Here is a 21,730-nt window from a genome sequence, read left to right as displayed (position 1 = left end):
AGTAAACAAGCAAACCGCCCAATAGTTATGCTGAGGCACTGTTTGCATTGCTGTGGATTAAGCCCAGGGTCTTGCATACATTAGCCAAGTGCTTTACCAATGAGATATTATTTACAGTCCCCAAACACTGGTTTTGAACCACAACAGAAAAGATGTGTGTATAACAGTCGAAACAATGAATACCCTTCACTTATAAGAATGCTTAATTTTCAAAAAGCCAGGCGGTGGTGGCACACGCCTTTAATCCCAGCACTGGTGAGGCAGAGGCAGGTGGAGCTCAAGGTGAGTCTGAGGCCAGCCTGGTCTACAGAGTAAGTTCCAGGACACTCTGTAGAGAATGTTACACAGAAAAACCTTGTCTCAGAAAACAAAACAATGCTTCAGAGGAAAACTATAAGACAGAATATTTGAGGTACAAAGTTTCAATGCCATATGCCTTCATTTATAGAAGTTTTTGAAATTGTTGGCAGAAACCGTTCAAGTGACCACAATAATTAAGGTATATCTTTAGCTTAACTCTGAACAAAGCATTTTATACAACTGCTTACAGGACTCCGGCACAGATATTTTCGATACATTTTTCATATCTTAATGCTTTTCCTCATGTTTCAGGCATGTTACTATGATCACTCTTAGGCATGCACACACACACGAATGTGATTACTCTTAGACACACACACAGGATAACGTATTACAATTTCAAGATAATTCTTTTGTTAAATAGTTAACACCAAATTAATTGTTGTGTGTACACACACACATTTATCATAAACACTGGACATTAGAAGAATTAACATACTCTTAGAAAAAATTACTCCTGAACCGGGCACTGGTGGCACACGCCTTTAATCCCAGCACTTGGGAGGCAGAGACAGGCAGATAGATCTCTGTGAGTTCGAGGCCAGCCTGGTCTACAAGAGCTAGTTCCAGGACAGGCTCCAAAGCTAAAGAGAAAACCTTTCTCAAAAAACAGAAACAACAACAACAACAAATTACTCCTTTAATCCCCTCATTTGGAAAGCACAGGCAAGGAAATCTCTGTGAGTTCAAAACCAACTTGGTTTAAACAGCATTACCCTGCCTCAAACCGACCCTCCAAAAACAGCCTACTCAATGTCTAAGTGAGTTCCTACTCTTGATAAGTGATTAAAAAATAATCTTCTCCTAATGATGGAAAAATTTTAAGATGAAAATATTTTCAACACAATGAGACACCACAATGAAGGCTTCATGAATAATTTATTCCATTTGAAGTTTTGTTTTTTTGTTTTTTTTTTAAAAAGTATAAACTTTTTCATTTCCTCAATCACAATTTGTACAACTCAGTGTTATGGCATTCGGCAGCAATAGTGTTTGTTCCTTATTCTTTTTTAAAATTTTTTTGTCACGTTAAAAAGAAAAGCAATTGGACCATATTAAATGTCACTGCTAAACAACAACTTAAAAACGCCCCTTCATAAAGTGACCAAGCTATTCTGAGAGGGTTGATGCTGACATGTCCAGTAATGATGTTATACAATTTGTAGTTTAAACTCAGTAACTTTAAGGTCCACAAATCCAGTTTACTTTAAAAACTAAAGCTATTTTAAAACTTCAAGAATATCTCAACCTGAGGAGTATTTTAGGTCCCAAATCCAGTTTTCCAAATTTATACTCCACAAAGAAAGAGAGAGAGAGAGAGACAGAGAGAGAGAGAGAGAGAGACAGAGAGACAGAGAGAGAGAGAGAGAGAGAGAGAGAGAGAGAATATGAGTGAATACATATATAAAATTTAAACCACAGTTCTGGGCCCATTAATACACTAAGAAATACCAAAAGGTAAGATTTTTCCCGCTGATTTGGTGAAAATGGGATAAAATTAAAATGTTTGTTAAACACATTTTTTCTTAATTTTAATTAAACTAAAATATTAAGAGGAAACCCAGACCAAATGTCAGTCAAGCAACACTGAATGTCTCAACAGACTAATATGCAATGCCACAGTGGGTAGGAGCAGAGATTCTATGATGCAAAAGCATTTAAAGACTTTCTTTTAACCTATTCAATCTGAACATTTGAAATAATGCGACATAATATTTTGATATTACAGTAATAACATAGTGCTTGATTAAAGATCTGCAAATCTTTGTAGTAACACATTAAGTTAAAAAAAATTACCTCAGAAGTAAATATGAAGACGAAAGAGAATATCTGAATACAGTAATCTGTGCCATACTGACAATTGAGGACGAATACAGCTGAGGATAGTTGGCTAAGTAGTAAGAGCTTAATTTTAGTGGTTTAAGAAAAGTTTAGAAATATTTAAAAATTACAAGCTATTTTAAAATTTAAGGATTACATATAAGTACACTTGGTGGCCTTCTGGCCAAACAATAAGGTGTACAGAAATGTATTCATACAGTGTTAATTCACAGTCCTGATAACTGAATGGCTTGCATAAGAAAGGTATGGCTAGATGTTTCAGACTGGCTGGAAGCAGACATTATATAACTAATCTTTTAAAATGCTAACATACGGAACTTCACCTGCTTCATACTGAATAACTGCACACAAAACAGGCATTGGCATTGAAATGAGAAAATCAAGGTTTGGGAACTCACTGGGAAAAAGTGTAACAATTATGCTTACCTACTCAAAACGATTACCCATGCTTGTCTGTGACAGTACATTAGTAAGTTAAATCTATCATCTTGCACAAAAGGCTTCATTTCTTCTTCTAATGGCTATTTAGCAACTTCCTATTTGAGCAAGAACTGATGTGTGAAGGGGAGGAAAAAAACCTTATGAATAAATTCTGTATATCTGGGATTAGATCCTGATTGCCAGGTAAGAAGAATTGTGTGTGGGATTCCTGCTTATGGCTACATGAAAGAGACTGCTAGGGAATACTCTTGTTACATCTATTTTCAAACTGAGGTGTGGTTATTAGAGGTTAGTAATTGTAAATTGGGATTATAGTCTTCTATTTTCTTGAATCATTATTGAGCTAATAAAATAACAAGGATGGTTTGTAAATAGAAATTCCAAATAAGCATCTTTTATCTCAAATCAAGTTCCTCCCACCAAGAAAATACAGAACAAAATATGTCAACACAATTCGTGGTGGTGTTAGCATAATTTAAAAACAGACATGATCTTTAAATTTAATATCAAAATATGCTCAACATTTGGATCGCTCTATTAAGGTTGAAGGAATAATTTGAAAACTTGTTACTAATTGTGTTTCTTTATAGAAAAACAAGAGTTGCTAATGTTTTCATTTACCCAATTTAAAGAAAATACACTGTAAGAAAATGTTTTTATACTAAATAATATTAAATGCATACTATTTACAAAACAGGTTTCAGTTTAAAAAAACATACTGAATTATTGAGTTTTGTAAATACAACAGATTTTGTCCTTGTTGACAATTAATGAATATACAAGTAGGAATTTTGAAAGACTGCTTCCAAGAAAGATAGGTAGACTTGGCGACTGTGAATTCAAGTCAGTGATGCAGGCAGGAGACTAACTGGGCTCTTGTGAGCAGCACTGTAGAAGGATTATTTGAGGGGTAAAGCCTGCGTAAAAGCAGTTATCTTGGCATGTGCAAACAAGAAGGGGGAACGTTGTATTGAAGGAAGGGGTGAATTAAAGTCCCTAAAATTCAAGTCCCTTCTTTAGGGAGGTGAGAACCTCCTTGGCATATGCCCTACCATAATTTGAGCTGTGTCATAGAAAAGTACAGACTCTGGTGTTTGGGACTCCCATCTCCCATTTCAAAAGAAAATTCAATAAATAAAAAAGTCAAAGGGAAACAGTTTAGAAAATGGTTCTTTCACTAGTGGAACAGAGTCTGAATACCAGAATTCACTGAGGATCTATTTACACCACAGTTTGATTGCACACACACTCACACTTTCACACCCATACATATGCATACTCTCACACACATTCCCAATCTTTAATTTAAAAAAAAAAAGTAAAACAATCAAGAGTGACTGCCCTTAAAATAATTTGTAAAATGCCTAGAGCTGGGCTAAATTTCAACCTTATAACAGATCCTGCAGATAAATTTCATAATTAGTTATATCCCCATGCCTAAATGTGCCACTGTGAAAACTGAAAAAAATTTAAGCATGTAACATTAAACACCAAAATTAGTTTAAGCATTCAGTAGCAAATTTTTTTTCTTTTTTGTAAAACTAAGTTTCTTTCACTGGAAATGGCCTGAAATATTAGTCATAGCCCTAAACCATAGTACAAAATATAACTGAAGATTTCTCATTTTATACTAAGTTAATCCACCTAACAATATCACGTATGTGTATTGCCATCATGTTATTCTGCAAATGTGTGATATATAAAATGCTGTAAGACCGGTACCTTTTCAATTATAAACACAGTGAACTTCATTACTGTACATGTACTCTGCAACTACAGCTTAGCTGTAAATCTTCCACACACAATGGTATGGACATTATCCCTCTATCCCTGTTAAACTGTACATTGAGACAATACAAATTTACTGTCCGACCCACCCCCTTACAAAAAAATAATACTCTAAAAGCAACCCTACTGCAACTTTTTAATTAAGACGATTACATATATTTTAGACCAATTGCTTTAAAGCAAGAAGGCAGTATAAACCTTCTAGGAAAATTTTTATAAAAGAGGTTAAGAAATATAAGACAATTTATACATTTAAAAACTTACAATAAATAAGAGATGCAGGCATTTTTTGAATACTAGATACTATATCCAATACAAGAACATCTTGATGTTCTAAAGCCATATGTTGAAATTCATTGTTCCTCATGTTTCCTCTCCATGCTTTTAATATTCTTTAACATGAATGGGTACTATGGCTCATTACTTTTCACAAATACTGTGACTGGAAAAAAAAAGGTTAATTTTTGCTACGAAAATGTTATAATACGTTTTCAATAATCAGTCATCACCCTAAAGAGCTCAGTATAGTCAATGAAAAATAGGGTTATAGCCCCGCCCCCAAAGTCAAAACAATATTTGTTGAAGTAATAAGAATTAGACCCCATCACAAATGACTTCCACTGAGAACTGTAACTTAATCCTGCAGCAAAATATCCTTTCTTCCTGTTCTTTCCTTGCGCAATTCCATCAAACGAAGATCACAGCATATTCATGATAAAGTTATATAACTGATTCAGCACCACAAAATGAATTGGGAGACACGAGCGTCTGTCCTGGATTGCAGGGTCACAGGTTAGCCATGAGAGTGCATTGTACTGTTCCAAAACAAACCTGAAAAGCAAATAAACTGTAAATCCATCTATTTCAACAAAGACGTCAGCAACACTCTTATGATTCAAAGTGCTGGTGGGTGCGCACATATGACAAGATATTGCCATGCATGCCACTCTGGCTTCTAACTCACCATGAGGCCAAGGCTAGCTTTAAAACTCATGGTCCTCCTGCCTCTGCCACATAAGTACTATGACTACATCAGTACCACAACCACAAAACCTCTGTTTCTTTGCTAAGAATTTCACACTGTGACCCAGGCTAGCCTCAAACTCACGGCAAGCCTTTTGTTCTGGCTTCCTGAGTGGCATCACACCTAGCTAAAGTCACTGTATTTGTTGTTTTGTTCCATTTCTTGTGCGGATTTTTGTTTGTTTGTTTTTTAAGGTGGGCTAGTCTCAAACTTGTAGTAATTCTCTTTTCTTATCCTCCCAAATTCTGATTATAGGTATGAATCACCAAATACAGATAAAGACATCTTTTAAAAAAGGAATAGTAAAGTTTGATTTAGCAGCACGTGCCTTTAATCCTGGCACCCAAGACACTAGGCTGATGAATCTCTGTCCAAGGCCAGCCTATTTTCTATGAGCTCCAGGCCAATCAGAAACGTCTCAAAAAGGAGGGGGAAAAGCAATAAGCTGAGTGCAGTGCAGTGGGAGAAGCAGGTACAGTTCTGTAAATTCAAGAACAGCCTGGTTCCAGAGAGCCCAAAACAACACAGTGAAACCCTGTCTCAAAAAACACATGCCGTTAATCCCAGCACTCAGGAGGCAGAGACAGAGGCAGAGGGAGAGGCAGGTGGATCTCTGTGAGTTTGAGGCCAGCCTGGTCTACTGAGAGAGTTCTAGGACAGGCTTCAAAGCTACATAGAAAAACCCTTGTCTCAAAAAATAAAATAAAATAAAAAATAAATAAAACAAAACAATAAAAGTAAAACAGTAAGGAATGACATAACTAACTTCATCACATAGTAAGTTTGAAACTAGCTGGGATACATAAAACCCTTTTTCAAAAATTAAAAGGAGAAATGTATTCATGTTAGAAAATGACTTATTCTGGGAGCTGGAGAGATAGCTCAGCAGTTAAGAGGACTGGCTATTCTTCCAGAGGACCCGGGTTCAATTCCCAACACCCACATGGCAGTTCACAACCTTCTCTAACTCCAGTTCCAGGGGACCAACACCCATGGCAAAATACCAATGCAAACAAACAAACAAACAAAGCACAGCACACATTCCCAGTAATTTAATAAGGTTTGGGGCTTACCAGCCCAAACATAAGAGCAATGCAGTAGGGATCAGTGCTTAAGAGCATTAATTGCTTTTCCAGAGGACCATAGTTCAATTCCTAGTACCCAACATGGCTGCTAGCAGGTCTGTAACTCCAGTTCCGGGGAATCTGGTGCCCTCTCCTGGCCTCTATTGGCACTGCATGTATAAGGTGCACAGACATGCAAGCAGGCAAACTACCCAAAATAAAAGAATAAAATAGTTTTTAAGAAGTAATATTCAATGAGGTTTTTGCTCAGAGGTAGATCATGAGTGGATAGAAAAAAAGTTAAGTCCCAAACACAAAACCATCTAAAAGAAAATTCATCCAGGGATTTGAAACTAAAAAGCTGTCAACTTTTACCCAATAGAATAAAGATATTTAATAATAAACATTCTTATTTTACCCAAACTAAAACAGAGAGCAGGCAATGCTCCAAGAGCTGTACCTGAGGACATCTGAAGTCTGATTTGAGTCAAGTGGGTGGGAGTGTTTACTGTGAAGCAGTTCGTCAGATTGCACTGAAGGCACGTGGAGGTGCAAAGAGGCCTAAAAAGGTAAGGTAATCAATCAGTCAGGCATGTGGGGAATCAGTTATTTGGTTTCAATGTGCTCTCCCACTCTATTGTCCTTGATGAAAATTGATTTTGTGACAATGTTAGCAGTAAGAGCTTCTATGAAAATTCAGGGTTTTGATGGAAACATTAAGGTGCAAAACTTACATTGGGTCTCTCTACAATTTTTGCTTTAACTTCTTTTAGTACCATATAGCAATCCTTAAAGACAGATAGAGGGAAGGAGGGAGGGAGGGAGGGAGGGAGGGAGGGAGGGAGGGAGGGAGGGAGGGAAGAGCTTTCCAGTTATCTTCTAATTTCACAGACTTTAGACTATGCAGCTATACTTGGATACTAAGCACTAAAAAGAAGCCAAGGGAGTAACCCTGCACAATATTTTACTTAGGAAGTTGTGATTTTAACAAAGTTTCCACTGGATGAACACTTTACAATCAAAACAATGTATACATACTTGCTTGCCCAATGCATTTCTTAGCAGAGGTTTCTAACAATTGCACACACATTTAGGTATAGCAGTGAGTAGTGGGCAAAAGGAATGTGCTACTATTCTTCACATTCATACAGTGAAATCAGTCATCTAGTGTGTACATCGTATGCAGTATTAACACTATGACAAAGTGGTGGTGTTCACCACAATCCTTCACAAGCTTTCTTCATGCTATAAAGATACTTCTTTATATTGATCTGTGTTCTCCATCACAACAGCATACATGTATACAAGCTCATATACAGTATATTCAGGAATATAATCAAAATATGTATGTTTGAATTGTCTATAAATTCTTGATCTATAAATTATTAGCAAGTCTCACTCGGCAGATCTACACTATACTCTACACTATAGAGTAAATGGATGTTGATAATTCTTATAATAAAACTATTTTTAAGCATCTACAGAACCCACTGACTTCTCACACACAGAGAAATATACCAAGTGGTTTTATTGATTACAGTACATAATTAAAATGGGATATATGAAAAACATAATAAAATTATGTTTAAGTTATGCCTTACCTGCGATTCAGAACCAGAAGTCCTAATCTTGTTACACTGTATCTGAGGGTGAATGCTCACTTTACACTATCCTCTCTGCAAATAAATATTGAGTAGAAAAGAATCTGGATAGTCCCTTGGACTTTTCATAATAAGTGTTTACTAAACAAAAGTGTGCCCTGAATCTGTTAGGTCATGAACTACAAATAGGTATTATACTAAATTTGGAAATAAGCAGGGTCATTTACTGCTATTTTGAAAACTGTTAGTGTGCACACAGGTTCTGTGACTACACGTGGGAGGAGACAGCAAGTGCAGCACTTCCCAAAGGACCAAGGAGGCTCCAAACACTACTATACAGCAGAAAAGCCCCTGGAAGATGTTCATGTAAGGAGACAGGATAGAGCAATAAACATCTGGAAGAGGAATAAAAGTCACAGAATAAACTAACATTTTATTAATAGTCAATTAAAGGGCAAGGATAGGTCAGAATACTTGCCTGACATTTACTGTCTGGGCAGGGGAAGGGGAGCTACAGATTCAGTTATTGTAATCTTTATGAATGCGCTACATAAATCCATTGTTTAATCTCAAATGCTTTGACACAATGGGATATGGGCCTAAGGTAACAAGATTTGATTGGCATAAATGATCCAAGAAATTTCTATGCTCAGCAACTACTAAAATATTATCTCAAAAATGGAAGCATACAATCTGACCTGAAATGTGAAGAGCCCACAGTGATTTTTACATTGTGTGAGGCAGATCTTCATTTACTATTTTTGAGCAGTAATAGCAATGGTTAACAATCAACCACAAAGAGCTTTCATATCTCATTTACCTTCCCCATCTTATAACACATAAGATGGACACTGGAAAAATAAGTATTAATAGGTCTGAGAGTATCAATTCTTAAAAACTCCTCACCAGTTTTTCATTTATGTTTTGTACCACTAGCTTATAAACCAGGCTGACCTCCAATACCTAGGGAGTCTTCTTGCCTCTGCCTCCCAAGTCATAAGATTGTAAGTCACAATGCTCACTAGTTGTATGCTTGTTTCTGGGACAGGGAACTCACTATGTAGCCCTGGCTGGTATGGAACTCCCTGTGTATACCAGCCTTGTGCTTAAGGACATCCTCCTGCCTTTGGCTACTAGATGCTGAGATTTAAGGCATGTGTTATCACACCCATTCTACTCAATAGTAATTTATACAAGGAAAACTTTTTAGAATAAGTAAAGTATAAAAAAGATTGCTAAATTTTTTTAAAAAATATTTGTTTATTATGTATACAATATTCTGTCTGTGTGTATGCCTGCAGGCCAGAAGAGGGCACCAGACCCCATTACAGATGGTTGTGAGCCACCATGTGGTTGCTGGGAATTGAAATCAGGACCTTTGGAAGAGCAGGCAATGCTCTTAACCTCTGAGCCATCTCTCCAGCCCCAAAATATTTTAATTCTCAAAATAATGAAATGTAATAGAAATGCAGTATCATCCTATTCAAATAACATAATTATCATTAAAAGATCCAGGCTTTACTCTAGATGTCTACTACAAATGTATGACTTTAGATAAGTGAGTTTCCTGAATTAAAGTATGTTCAGCTGGAGAATAAGACTAGAAGAAGACACTGTAATGTTTATCAGCTCTAAATTTTTACACTGCAACTGAAAATATAACTTCAAACCAAGAGTTCCAGAAGTCTGACTTAAGAATAATGTTTAGGGGGCTGGAGAGATGGCTCAGTGGTTAAGAGCATTGCCTGCTCTTCCAGAGGTCCTGAGTTCAATTCCCGGCAACCACATGGTGGCTCACAACCATCTGTAATGAGGTCTGGTGCCCTCTTCTGGCCAGCAGACATACACAGAGACAGGATATTGTATGCATAATAAATAAATAAATAAATATTTAAAAAAAAAAAAAGAATAATGTTTAAACTTAATATAAATTTTATAATTACTTGTTTCATATTAGGTAATTATTTTTTATGAGATCATCTAAAGAAATATATACCACAATGTATTTAAGAGCCGGGCGGTGGTGGCGCACGCCTTTAATCCCAGCACTCGGGAGGCAGAGGCAGGCCGATCTCTGTGAGTTCGAGACCAGCCTGGTTTACAAGAGCTAGTTCCAGGACAGGCTCCAAAACCACAGAGAAACCCTGTCTCGGAAAACCAGAAAGAAAAAAAAAACCAAAAAACCACGATGTATTTAAGAACTTGGAATTCAGATGAGCTATAAAGCTTTAAAATGTCACTTCAATAGTTCTCAGGACTAAAACTATCAATAAGGATTAGTTAGGAATTGCCACAGAAATAGTAATACCTTAAGAAAAAGGGGACATTGATATTGTGCTTGAGGACATGCTGACCAGAACCAGTCAGGTAGTGGACCCGCTTTGGCAGTTGATACAAAATATCCAAGGGCCAATGGTTGCTGAAGAATATTAGTTACTTCATCATGAGATTCTGTTGAAAGTAGCCGATCAGTACCCTGACCCTTAGAAAGACAAGAATATTAGTTCATTCAGTATATCCAGATAACGAACATAAGTACAAAATGACTTAGAACAATTATTATAATTATTGCAATAAACCACACAAAACACTAAAACTTAAATGGTGATAGGCCAATAATCTCTACTGCTGAGAGGCTGAAGCAGGAGGATCAAAGTTCAAGACTTGAACTACAACGTAAGTTTAAGGCTAACCTGAACAACTTATCTAGATCATCTCAAAATTTGAGGAATGAGGATGTGAGTCCATAGCAGCTCATGTGTGAGGTCAAATTTAGGCCCAATAGTTAAATTAGTAATACCATAAAAACAGTATATTATGAAACAGCAAAACAAAGTGAGCATGTCTAAGGTCAAAGTGAGCACAAAACACAAATCACTCACTGTAACTGCTATTTCCTAATAGTTCAACTAATTCCTCAACCCCAATGCAAAAGACAAATTCAACTTGCTTTGCTCCTCTAGCATTATCTATAAAATGTCATTAATTTCAATAATGTTTTGGAAGGCATTATGGCAATACAGACTATTGTTCATTCCGTTTTAATTGGTCAACAAATTTCTCAACATTATTTTAAGAAAACAGACAAAAGGAAATTAATTCATAATGAAACTATTCATTATATCAGTGCTTTTTAAGCACCAGAAATTGTACCCTCTTTTTATTATTTCTTTGAGAATTTCCTATAATGTATTCTGATCATAGGATTACCATTACTTTTAATGTTAGGGGGAAAAAAAGAGAAACAAACATATTGGTATGATGCCTACACAGTGGAGGCTCAAACCCCAAAAACGAACAAAAGAGACTATGGGCAGCATACGCCTTTGAGACAGAAGTAGGGAAATCATGCCCCCCCCCCCAAATATTAATAGCTAAACCAAAGTGCATAAGCTCAGTTGATTTCATCTCTTTGCTAATTTTAAAGGGAAAAAATGGTATTCTAGTTCATATAATGATGGATGGATGGATGGATGGATGGATGGCATTTACATACACTAAAACTTTTTTAACATAATTACCTTGCCAGCATCACCTCCATGGGGGTAATGAGAACCTGGAGAATGTACAGGAGATGTAGTTGGAGATGCAGGAAGGATATTAATGATATCAGGATCAAGATCATCTCCTGTGTCTAATAAATCAAAGATACCCATTGCATCTGCTCCATCTGTACAGAGAAAAGAAATTAATATTTTATTTTCTGTATACCATGATCATTCATTATATTGTAATAAATTTTAACCAAAGTGGGACTGGCAAAGCATGGAGCCTGTCCTGGCACTAGCTCTTGTAGACCAGGCTGGCCTCGAACTCACAGAGATCTGCCTGCCTCTGCCTCCCGAGTGCTGGGATGTAAATTTTATTTTGATTGATCTTAAAATTTTTGTATATTTATGCTGTTGTTTCGAGCTACTTGTACATAAACTTTACCAGTCATATATAATACATATATAAAAAAAAATCTCTCTTCTCTTCATACACCCATACCCACAATGTTTTTTCTCCTCCTTCCCTCCCTCCCTCAAAACAATACTGGAGATTGATTTAGGGCTTTCTGCATGTTAGGCAAACTGTTTCTACACTGAGCCTTATTCATAGTCCTTTATATGTCAGTTTGCGGGAACAATGCTTTGTATAAACTGCTAGAATAGAGATGGAACTTAGTGAACCTTTTAGGTTGTATTTAATAGAAGAGACTAATAGTGTTTATTGTTACTCTAAATTACTTTTGAAAATGGTAGATCTTAAAAAATACACATACTGTTTTGTTTTGTTTTGCTTTTATTTTTCTTTTTTGTCAGGCTTTCTCGTGTATCCCTGGCTGTTCTATTACTCACTCAGAAGACTAGTCTGGCCTCAGATTCACCGAGCTCCACCAGCCTCTGCTTTCCAAATGCTGGGATTAAAGGTGTGCACTACCACCACCTGGCAATACACATACAGTTTATTTGCTCTGTTTTTCTTTCCTTGAGATAGGGTTTCTCCTTGTAGTTCTGGCTGCCCAGAAGGCCAGACTAGCCCCAAACTCACAGAGATTCACCTGCCTCTGCCTCCTGAGTGGTGGGATTAAAGGCATGTGCCACCTCTGCCTGGCATAGTTTATCACTTTATTATTTTATTATGTAATAACTTAAATATTTATTTGGTAATGAATAGTACCATTTAAAACACATTTATATTTCTTGATGTTATGTTGGTTTTATTACCCGAAAAAATAAAAAAAATAAAATAAAAATAAATAAAAAAATTAAAAAAAACAAAATAAAATTTACAGAATTCATATCAATGACCAATTCTGATACAATAATATAAAATGGCGAGGTCATTTCCTGGAGCCACCTACACCATGCACTTATTAGAATAAAACAAAACAAATTTTTTCATTTATGTTTGGGAGTCAAAATTCTTAGTGATCTGTTTCCTTGTCTTTTCCGGAGACTTGAACTTATCCTTCTCTCCGAATTTGCATCCTTTTCTTCCATCAAATAGCTTTTTCCTCTTGTGTATACATAAAGCTTTCTCTTTGCTACCTTGTTATAAGATATGTTTTATTGCTTTTTAAGTCCCATCTGCATAGTATACAATAAAACTTTCCATCTCAATGGTCTTAACAAATCTTTAAAACTCTTTTTTCTTATGAAGGTAAATGTCAGGGCATGCTATTCAGCCTACTTAAATTGTCAATATTTAAAAGAAAAAAAATACTCGGAGTCCAGGCATAATGATGTGTGCCTGTAGTCCCAGCTACTTGGGAGACTGAAACAGGAGGGTGGCTTGAGCATGGGAAAAACAACAATAAAACAGCCAGAGTTGTACATGCCTATAAGTCCAGCACTTTCAGACTGAATCAAGAGATGCTGAGAGCTCAAGACCAAACCTGGGCAAGAGCAAGCAGCAGGCCAGACAGGGATACATAGCAAGATATTTCAAAACAAATAAAATAGAATTTCTAAGGCTCCATTAACTTACCATTGTTGGGATTGAAAGCTAAATCCAAATTTTCAGTGGTATAAGTAGCCGAAGCTACTTGCACAGAAGCAGAAGTGGGAAACACAAGTATGTGAGTACATGATGTATCTTGTGGAGTATTTAGCTGAGGCGTCTGCATATTTAGAGTGGTGCTTCTTCCAAAAACAGAACCAGTTGACACAGAATCTGAAAAGAGATGCATTTTTCCTTTTTTCGTAAGTGAAGACTTTTATGTAACACTTAAAAACTTAAAGAGTACAATGAATAATGAAATCTGGCATATACTGAAGTGAACTAACCTGGCATGATAACAAAAGATCCTTGGGGTTCCATTGCAACCAAACAAGCACTAAGGATGCTGGGAGAGTCTGCAGCAGATATGCCACACATCCTACACATGTCTTTGAGCCTTTTGCTAAGAGACTGCAAGTTTCGACGACTCAGCAAACAACTCCAATCTGCAGGTATCAACAGGGGCAAAAGGAAACAGTGTTAGAACAAAGTGCTCTGTTATATTATTTACCCAAGATTACAATGAAAGAAATGCATATCAACACTTAAATTAGCATATTTCTAATAAAGAAATTATCAAAGCCAAAACTCTTATAGTGGTTCCTGACATTTCTTATCCCTTTATCTCCAGTAAGTATCACACACAAGCCATTACATATCTACATGACTTTATATACGCTCCTTCTTACATGCAATGTTTTACTGATAACTTTCAGCATTTTAAAAGAAGATGCTTTTATTTTATGTGTGAGTTTTGCCTGTACACTACATGTGTGCAGTGCCGGCAGTGCTAAGAAAGGGCATCAGACCCCTGAAGTGCAGATATTGTGAGGCTCCAGGTTGAGTGCTGAGAATCCAACTTGGGTCTACTGGAAGAGCTCTTAACTGTTGAGAACTTTAGCATTTTATTCAATGTATTACATAATATGTTCTGAACCAAATATACATCACCATAAAACAAAGTTAAAAAAAATAAACTAGATAAAAACAAAATTTACCTTTCAATTCTCCATGTCCAATCCTACCAAGGCGACCAATTACCACTCTCCATGGTAAGGAACTCATCTGAATAAGTCCTAAGCACCACTCCCAAAGTTTTTGTAGACCAAACCTTCTGGCAGAACCCTTTTTCCGACGAGCCCTATTGAATGAAATGTTTGTAAATATTTCTAAAATTAACATAATGAAATTCTATGAGGGTTCGAATATGTGACAAACTGGTTCATCAATTTAATTTTATCCTGTTTTATTGACTGGTACTAGGGTATATAAACTGGTACCAGGTATCATATTGTATATGATATGCCTATACTTCCATTACAGAGTTATATCCCCACTTCCTGGTCCTTTACTTAATTTAAATGCTTCAAACCTTTATAAAAACCAAGTCCTGATACACACATATTTGCCATTCAAGTTTCTAAGTTTTTGATATGGGATCTCTTTAGGTTGCCCAAAATAGTTTCCTAAATTCAAATAATCCATCCTTCTGGCTTAGCTCCCCGAGTTGGAGGAAACACTGGTATTGGTATCATATGCAGCTTCAAATTTATGGATTATTTTGTTATTCTTACTGTTTTACAATACACATTAGGGACCTGAAGAGATAGCTAATTTGATATAACATGCTTTCCTGACAAGCATCAGGACTTGAATTCAATTCCCTAAACCTAAGGAAATAAATGTGCACTGTTAATCTCAGAGCTGAGGAAGCAGACAGGTGAATCCTAGGAGCACACTAGCCAGTCATCTAGTCTACTTGGCAAAGTTCAGGCTGTCTAGCCAGTCTCAAAGAAGGGGAAGGTTGGATGGAGAGCACCTGAGGAATGGCAGTTAAGGTTGTCCTCTGACCTCCACAAACACACATAAATAAATTCTCAAAATATATTTGAAGGGCTGGAGAGATGGCTCAGCAGTTAAGAGCATTAGCTGTTCTTCCAGAGGACTCGGGTTCAATTCCCAGCAACCACATGGCAGCTCACAACTGTCTATATAACTCCAGTTCCAGGGAATCTGACACCTTCACACACATGAACAACGAACGTCATGAACAAGAACTAGAAAATATGATGAGTTGTTCAATTTTGGCCAACAATTTGTACTAAACAAATTTCCATACCTTAAAAAGTAAAGAATACCCAAGCCAGGCGGATCTCTGTGAGTTGGAGGCCAGCCTGGTCTACAAGAGCTACTTCCAGGACAGGCACCAAAAGCTACAGAGAAACCCTGTCTCGAAAATCCAAGAAAAAAAAAAGTAAAGAATACCCAACACAAACTACATTTCTCAGCCCGAATAACATTTTTGTATGTTTCTAATACATGTCCTTTATTAGGTAGGCAAGTGTGTAACATAAGCATTTTGCAAATGAGCAGTATCAGCTAACATTTATTTATTTATATATTTATTTATATATGTTACAAATATATGGCAGAGCCATTGTGCAAGCAATACTCACTTCATCCTAACAATCTGATGAGGCAGATAAAACTATTTGGCAGATATTATAAATAAATAAGCTGTAGCTCAGCTGCCTAAATTTCCCAATACCATAGACCAGCAAGAAACCAGGAAGGAGTTACATTTCAAGACAGGTCTCATTATATCTTATTAGAATTATTTTAATTTGTGCAGGAGGAAGCATATTCCACGGCCCAGGCATAAAGACCAGAGAACAACTTTTGGGAGTTGGCTCTCTCCATCATTTAAGTCCCAGGGGTCAAATCCATATTGTCAGGTTTGAGGCAAGCATCTTTTACCCACTGAGCCATCTTGCCTGCCCCTACAAATCTTTTTTTTTTTTTTTTTTTTTTTTTGGTTTTTCGAGACAGGGTTTCTCTGTGATTTTGGAGCCTGTCCTGGAACTAGCTCTTGTAGACCAGGCTGATCTCGAACTCACAGAGATCCGCCTGCCTCTGCCTCCCGAGTGCTGGGATTAAAGGCATGCGCCACCACTGCCCGGCATGCCCCTACAAATCTTAATCATTGTTCCATTTCTACTTTTTTCAAAGATTTATTTTATTTTATGCATATGATTGTTTTGCTTACACATATGTATATGCACCACATGTAGGCCTAATCTTCAGAGACCAGAATAAAAGAATTGATTCCTTGGAACCAGAATTATAGATGATTGTGAACCACCATGTAGGTGCCAGGAATGGAACCCAGTCCTCTACTAAAGCAGCTAGTACTTCGGTCAAAAGGTAGTTTATTTCTACCTTTTGATGAAAGAAGTAAAATGACAACCAAAGCCTGATTATGGTGGTATCCCTTCTCTTCCTTCAGATAAAACATTCTTTCCAAATTATCATGACTAATGAAAATTTATCACCAAAAAACAAAACAAAACACCTTCCTGGACCTGGGGGGAGCAGGGAGGACCTTGGACTTTCCATAGGGTAGGGAACCCTGACTGCTCCTTGGACTGGAGAGGGAAGTGGGAGGAGGTGGAATTTTTCAATAAAAATTAAAAAAAAAAAAAAAAAAAAAAACAAAGCAAAAACCAAACAACAGTGTACAGCTTATGTTACAAGCATTATTTATTTGTTTATTGGGTTTTTGAGACATATTTTCTCTATGTAAACCTGGCTGTCCTGGAATTACCTCCTTAGACCACGATGGCCTTGAACTCAAGAGATCAAGGCCTCTGCCTTAGAAGTGCTGGAATTAAAGGTGTGTGCCACCACTGCCCAGATCCACTTTTATGAGTAGGAGGCTTTCAATAATATTTAAAAATATTTTAAGGGAGCTGGAGAGATGGCTCAGAGGTTAAGAGAACTGGCGGCTCTTCTAGAGGACCTGGGTTCAATTCCCAAAACCTACATGGCAGCTAGCAAATGTCTGAAACTCCAGTTCCAGGGCTTCTAACACCTTTGTACAGACACACATGCAGGGAAAACACCAGTGCACATAAAATAAAAATTTTAAAAATAGTTTTAAATTATATGTATTAGGAGGTATGTGCACATGAGCACAGGAGCCTGCGGAAGCCAGAGTTAACTGGTATTGTGAGCCAAGAACTAACTCTAGCCCTCTGGGGAGAGTAGCAAACACTCTTAACTGTTATATCATCTCTCAGTCCCTATAATATTTCAAATTCTTTATCTAAAATCACTGCCATAAGCTTTATAACATAAAAGTTAGGGATTTTTAGGACATAAAAATTAGATTAAAAAAATCAGTGTAACAAATTAATTAAGGGGAGACAGCATTTGTTTATGAGATATAATCTCACTAAGCAGCCCTGCCTGGCCTCAAACTCAGAGATTCACCTGACTCTATCTCCCAATGCTGTGATTAAAGACTTGAGACAACATGCCTGACCAGAATTGTTTTTAATTAATTTAATTATACAATAAAAGTACTAACTATAAAAATATACCCAGAATCTCAACAATTACTATCAACATGTATATAAGCTTCAAATGGTTACCTACTGAGTATGAGACACCGTGTGTTGTACCTGTGCACATATACTAACATTTCAAATTGGGATAATCATATTTCAGGAACTATAAGTACCTATTTGGAACATCGATGTTAATAATACAAGTTTCTAGAAGTTCTCCATATAGATCTGTGCAAGACGCAAGAATCCACCTTTGATCATGTGATAAACAGTAGCCCACAAAAAGAACATTGTATTTCTGTCCAGCTTCTCCAAATGTCTCTCCTAGCTCTGTCTGTTTGTCCTTCACAGGGGCCAGAATAAAAGGTGGTGTATAAAGTCGAATACATTCTGGTCTCTGTTTAAAAAAAAAAAAAAAAAAGCCATCTTACAACTAGAAATGAGAATAAAACAAAGCATTATTATTTAGTTTTATATAAGATCTTAAAATCTAAGTCATCTTAACAACTTCGTTCATGGAAAACATAATACTTACATCAGGACTTTTAAGAGCAGTTTCCAGAGCTAAGCCTGGACCAAACCCAGTCAGTGTTTTTACATTGGTTGATGTTGGAAGTGGTCTCCGGCACTGAGTAAAGGCCGAAAAAGCCAGAGATTTTAAATGCTGGGTGTAGATTTGTCTGTCTTCATGTTTCACGGGTTGTAATAGGTATTGACAAGGAACAATCTACGGATAAAGTGAGTATTACAAACATTAAAAGAGTAACTTGCAACATAGTAAAAGAAATCCGTTCAGACAAAACTTCAGCAGCATATAATTGACTATAAAAAACTACGGTTTCTATCATACAGGGTTTCTACTTTTTATGGTATGTGCATGAGTGCATATATGTATATATACCTTATACATTATTATTAGCAGAAACCAGACAAGAACATTGGATCCACCAAGACTGGAGTTATGGATAGCTGTTAGCTGCTATATGAGTGCTTGAAATAAAATACTGGGATTGGAGAGATGGCTCAGGGGCTAAAAACACTGGTTGCTCTTGACAAGGACCTGGTGGGTCCAATTTCCAGTACCTACATGATGGCTCACAAACATCTATAACTTCAGTTTCAGAGGATCCAAAGCCCTCTTCTGGCCTCTGTGGCACCAGGCATATGATATAATACATACACAAAAGCAAACTGACAAATAATAAAAAATAAAAATAAATAAACCTTTAAAAAAATAGAAAACAAGAAATTGAAAACTGGTCTTCTGAAGAGCGGTCAGTACCCTAACAATGAACCACCTCTTGCAACACTATTATTTAGAATTAAATAGACAGGCAATTTACATGGACCCTGAATCACCTAGAAATCTTTTATATTTTCTATGCACAGAAATTATATTTATTAAGACTCCCATGAGACCTACTGATCAAAATTTCCTTTTCTTCTATTTTTACTTGCAACTTATCTCAATTAAAACTAACTTACATAGAATGCAGGCACTATTTTCCTTTTTAGGCTCTACTTTGTAACTCTGCTTACAAAAGTAACATAGAAAAAAATGGTATTCTCAATACAATCTTTCTATGGGGGTGCTAACAAACAAACAATGTATTATTATGTAGCCTGAACTATGTACAGATGCTGTCTTCATATTTATGATCCTCCTACCTCAGTTTCCTGGGATTAAAAGCACAAACATGCAGTCAACATAATTTTTTATTTCACATGATAACAGGACAATCAAGTTTATTAAAGATTTATGTGTCTGTCTGTCTGTGTGTATACCATGTGGATGACAGCATCTACAGAACAGATCTCCTGCTGCTGGAATCAGTCAGTCTGTCTGTCTGTCTGTCTGTGTGTGTATACCATGTGGATGATAGCACCTAGAGCAGATCTCCTGCTGCTGGAATCAGTCAGTCAGTCTGTCAGTATATGTGTATATACCATGTGGATGACAGCACCTAGAGCAGATCTCCTGTTCCTGGAATTATAGTTCTGAGCCACTGGATGTGAGATGAGGCAACTGAACTTGGGTTCTCTGTTAGAATAACAAGCACTCTTAACTGCTAAGCCATCTCATCAGCATCCATGACTAGAAAATTTATCTTTTATAAACTCTCTTAAAATTTTTATTATAATATTTAGGTAAAATCAATACAACCTGGCTTTTATTTGCTTGTTTGTTTTTCAAGACAGGGTTTCTCTACGTAGCACTGGCTGTCCTAGAACACACTGTAAACCAGGATGATCTCAAACTCAGAGACCCACCCACCTCTGCCTCCAAAATATGGGGATTAAAGGTTTGCACCACCATGCCCAGGTTACAACCTGTTATTTTAACAAAATTATTTTGCATACAGAAAAGTACCTCTGAAAGTTCTAAAGCCTCGCAGTCTTACCTGTACAGAAACAGTACTCTTGATATGAGGAGGAAGAGTCTGGACCATTTCCAGGAAGCATCGAAGTAGCCCCAACGTCCATACATTAGACGAGTTAGTGCTCTCATCTTTATTTTCATATGTAAAAGGATCAATTATATAAACAACAATTGCAGGTGGGTAGGTAATTGCATGTGAATCACCATCTGTGGGAATTCCCACTTTATCACGATCCATTGTGCTGAAAATTGAAGTAGAAATAGAACAGAAGGCTGTATTTAATTTGCCTGGGAGAGCATCAAAGCAACTCCTTAGATCCCTCTCATTTACTGGCAAGGTTATCAGAAAACTTCTCTGGAAATCAGAATACTCCTTCCCATCCAAAAAGAACAGCTCTGTGTATACCCTTTCACACTTCACACCTTATCAAATCCCTTCAAGTAAGAGGCTTTGTGCTTTTAAAACAAACAAAGAAAAAGAATTAAACAGTTTAACAGCAGAGATTAAACTGAGATGACAAAGGTCAGTCTGACAGTCATCTCAGAAACAGGTCCTGCCAGAAACATAGTTAACCCAGAAGGAAGCCAGGGTTATCTGTTCAATGTTCTGGTTTCCAGACTGGACATATTAATTTCCTAAATTTAGTGGTGAATAAGCACCTTTCATTGATAGGTAATTTTTATTTTCTTTTTTTTTTTTCTTTTTTTTTTTTGGTTTTTCGAGACAGGGTTTCTCTGCGGCTTTGGAGCCTGTCCTGGAACTAGCTCTTGTAGACCAGGCTGGTCTCGAACTCACAGAGATCCGCCTGCCTCTGCCTCCCAAGTGCTGGGATTAAAGGCGTGCGCCACCACCGCCCGGCTAATTTTTATTTTCTTTAACTTCCCGATCTATGTAGCTACTCAAGATGGGCAAATCAATTCAGGTAAGTTTATTTTTGTCCATATTTAAAGAGTGTGACTTTTGGAACAACCGCATTGTAGGTAGCTGAAAAATAACTGGTTCAGGCTAGCTGAACCCAGAAAACATGGGAATTTTCACAGAATTTTCGTTATAAAAACAGTGAGATCTATTACTGTTAAAGTACTTACCGTGCATTATACCATATTACTTCCATACTACAGACAAGGATACATGCTCAAAGAGGTTAGACCTTCCCCTAATCACAAAGTGGGTAAATGACAGAGCTGAAATTCAAAATTCTTAAGAATCTAAAGCCTCCATGCCAGGGCTGAGGTACAACACAGTGGTAGACTGCATGCCTAGCATATGTAAGGCCCAGGGTGGGGTCACACACACACACACAGAGGGAGGGCGGGGGGGTGGATATGACACTCCAAAGTGATTGTTCAAAACATTTATGCAGCGTATATAAGCAATTACATTTGCTTATGTCACA

General features: G+C 36.9%; 1 protein-coding gene across 1 annotated transcript in view; it reads right to left on the bottom strand.

Moving 5' to 3' along the window:
* Positions 1-1,222: 1,222 nt before the first annotated feature.
* Med13 (mediator complex subunit 13) overlaps positions 1,223-21,730 on the bottom strand; it is a 95,894-nt gene continuing 75,386 nt past the window's right edge. The window contains exons 21-30 of the mRNA XM_041664073.1: positions 20,356-20,575; positions 18,489-18,680; positions 18,127-18,350; positions 14,603-14,745; positions 13,892-14,050; positions 13,593-13,778; positions 11,642-11,790; positions 10,429-10,602; positions 6,980-7,080; positions 1,223-5,262 (exon numbers count right to left, since the gene is read on the bottom strand). Of these exons, the coding sequence (XP_041520007.1) occupies positions 5,130-5,262; positions 6,980-7,080; positions 10,429-10,602; positions 11,642-11,790; positions 13,593-13,778; positions 13,892-14,050; positions 14,603-14,745; positions 18,127-18,350; positions 18,489-18,680; positions 20,356-20,575 (1,681 nt within the window). The 3' untranslated portion in view covers positions 1,223-5,129. The remainder of the gene's footprint in view (positions 5,263-6,979; positions 7,081-10,428; positions 10,603-11,641; positions 11,791-13,592; positions 13,779-13,891; positions 14,051-14,602; positions 14,746-18,126; positions 18,351-18,488; positions 18,681-20,355; positions 20,576-21,730) is intronic.

The sequence above is a fragment of the Microtus oregoni genome, unplaced genomic scaffold (genome assembly GCF_018167655.1).
Source record: "Microtus oregoni isolate MIOR12 unplaced genomic scaffold, Mior012 000015F_ref0000493, whole genome shotgun sequence".
NCBI lineage: Eukaryota > Metazoa > Chordata > Mammalia > Rodentia > Cricetidae > Microtus > Microtus oregoni.
The sequence above is the reverse complement of the archived record's forward strand: the minus strand, read 5'-3'. Positions and strand labels throughout refer to the sequence as shown.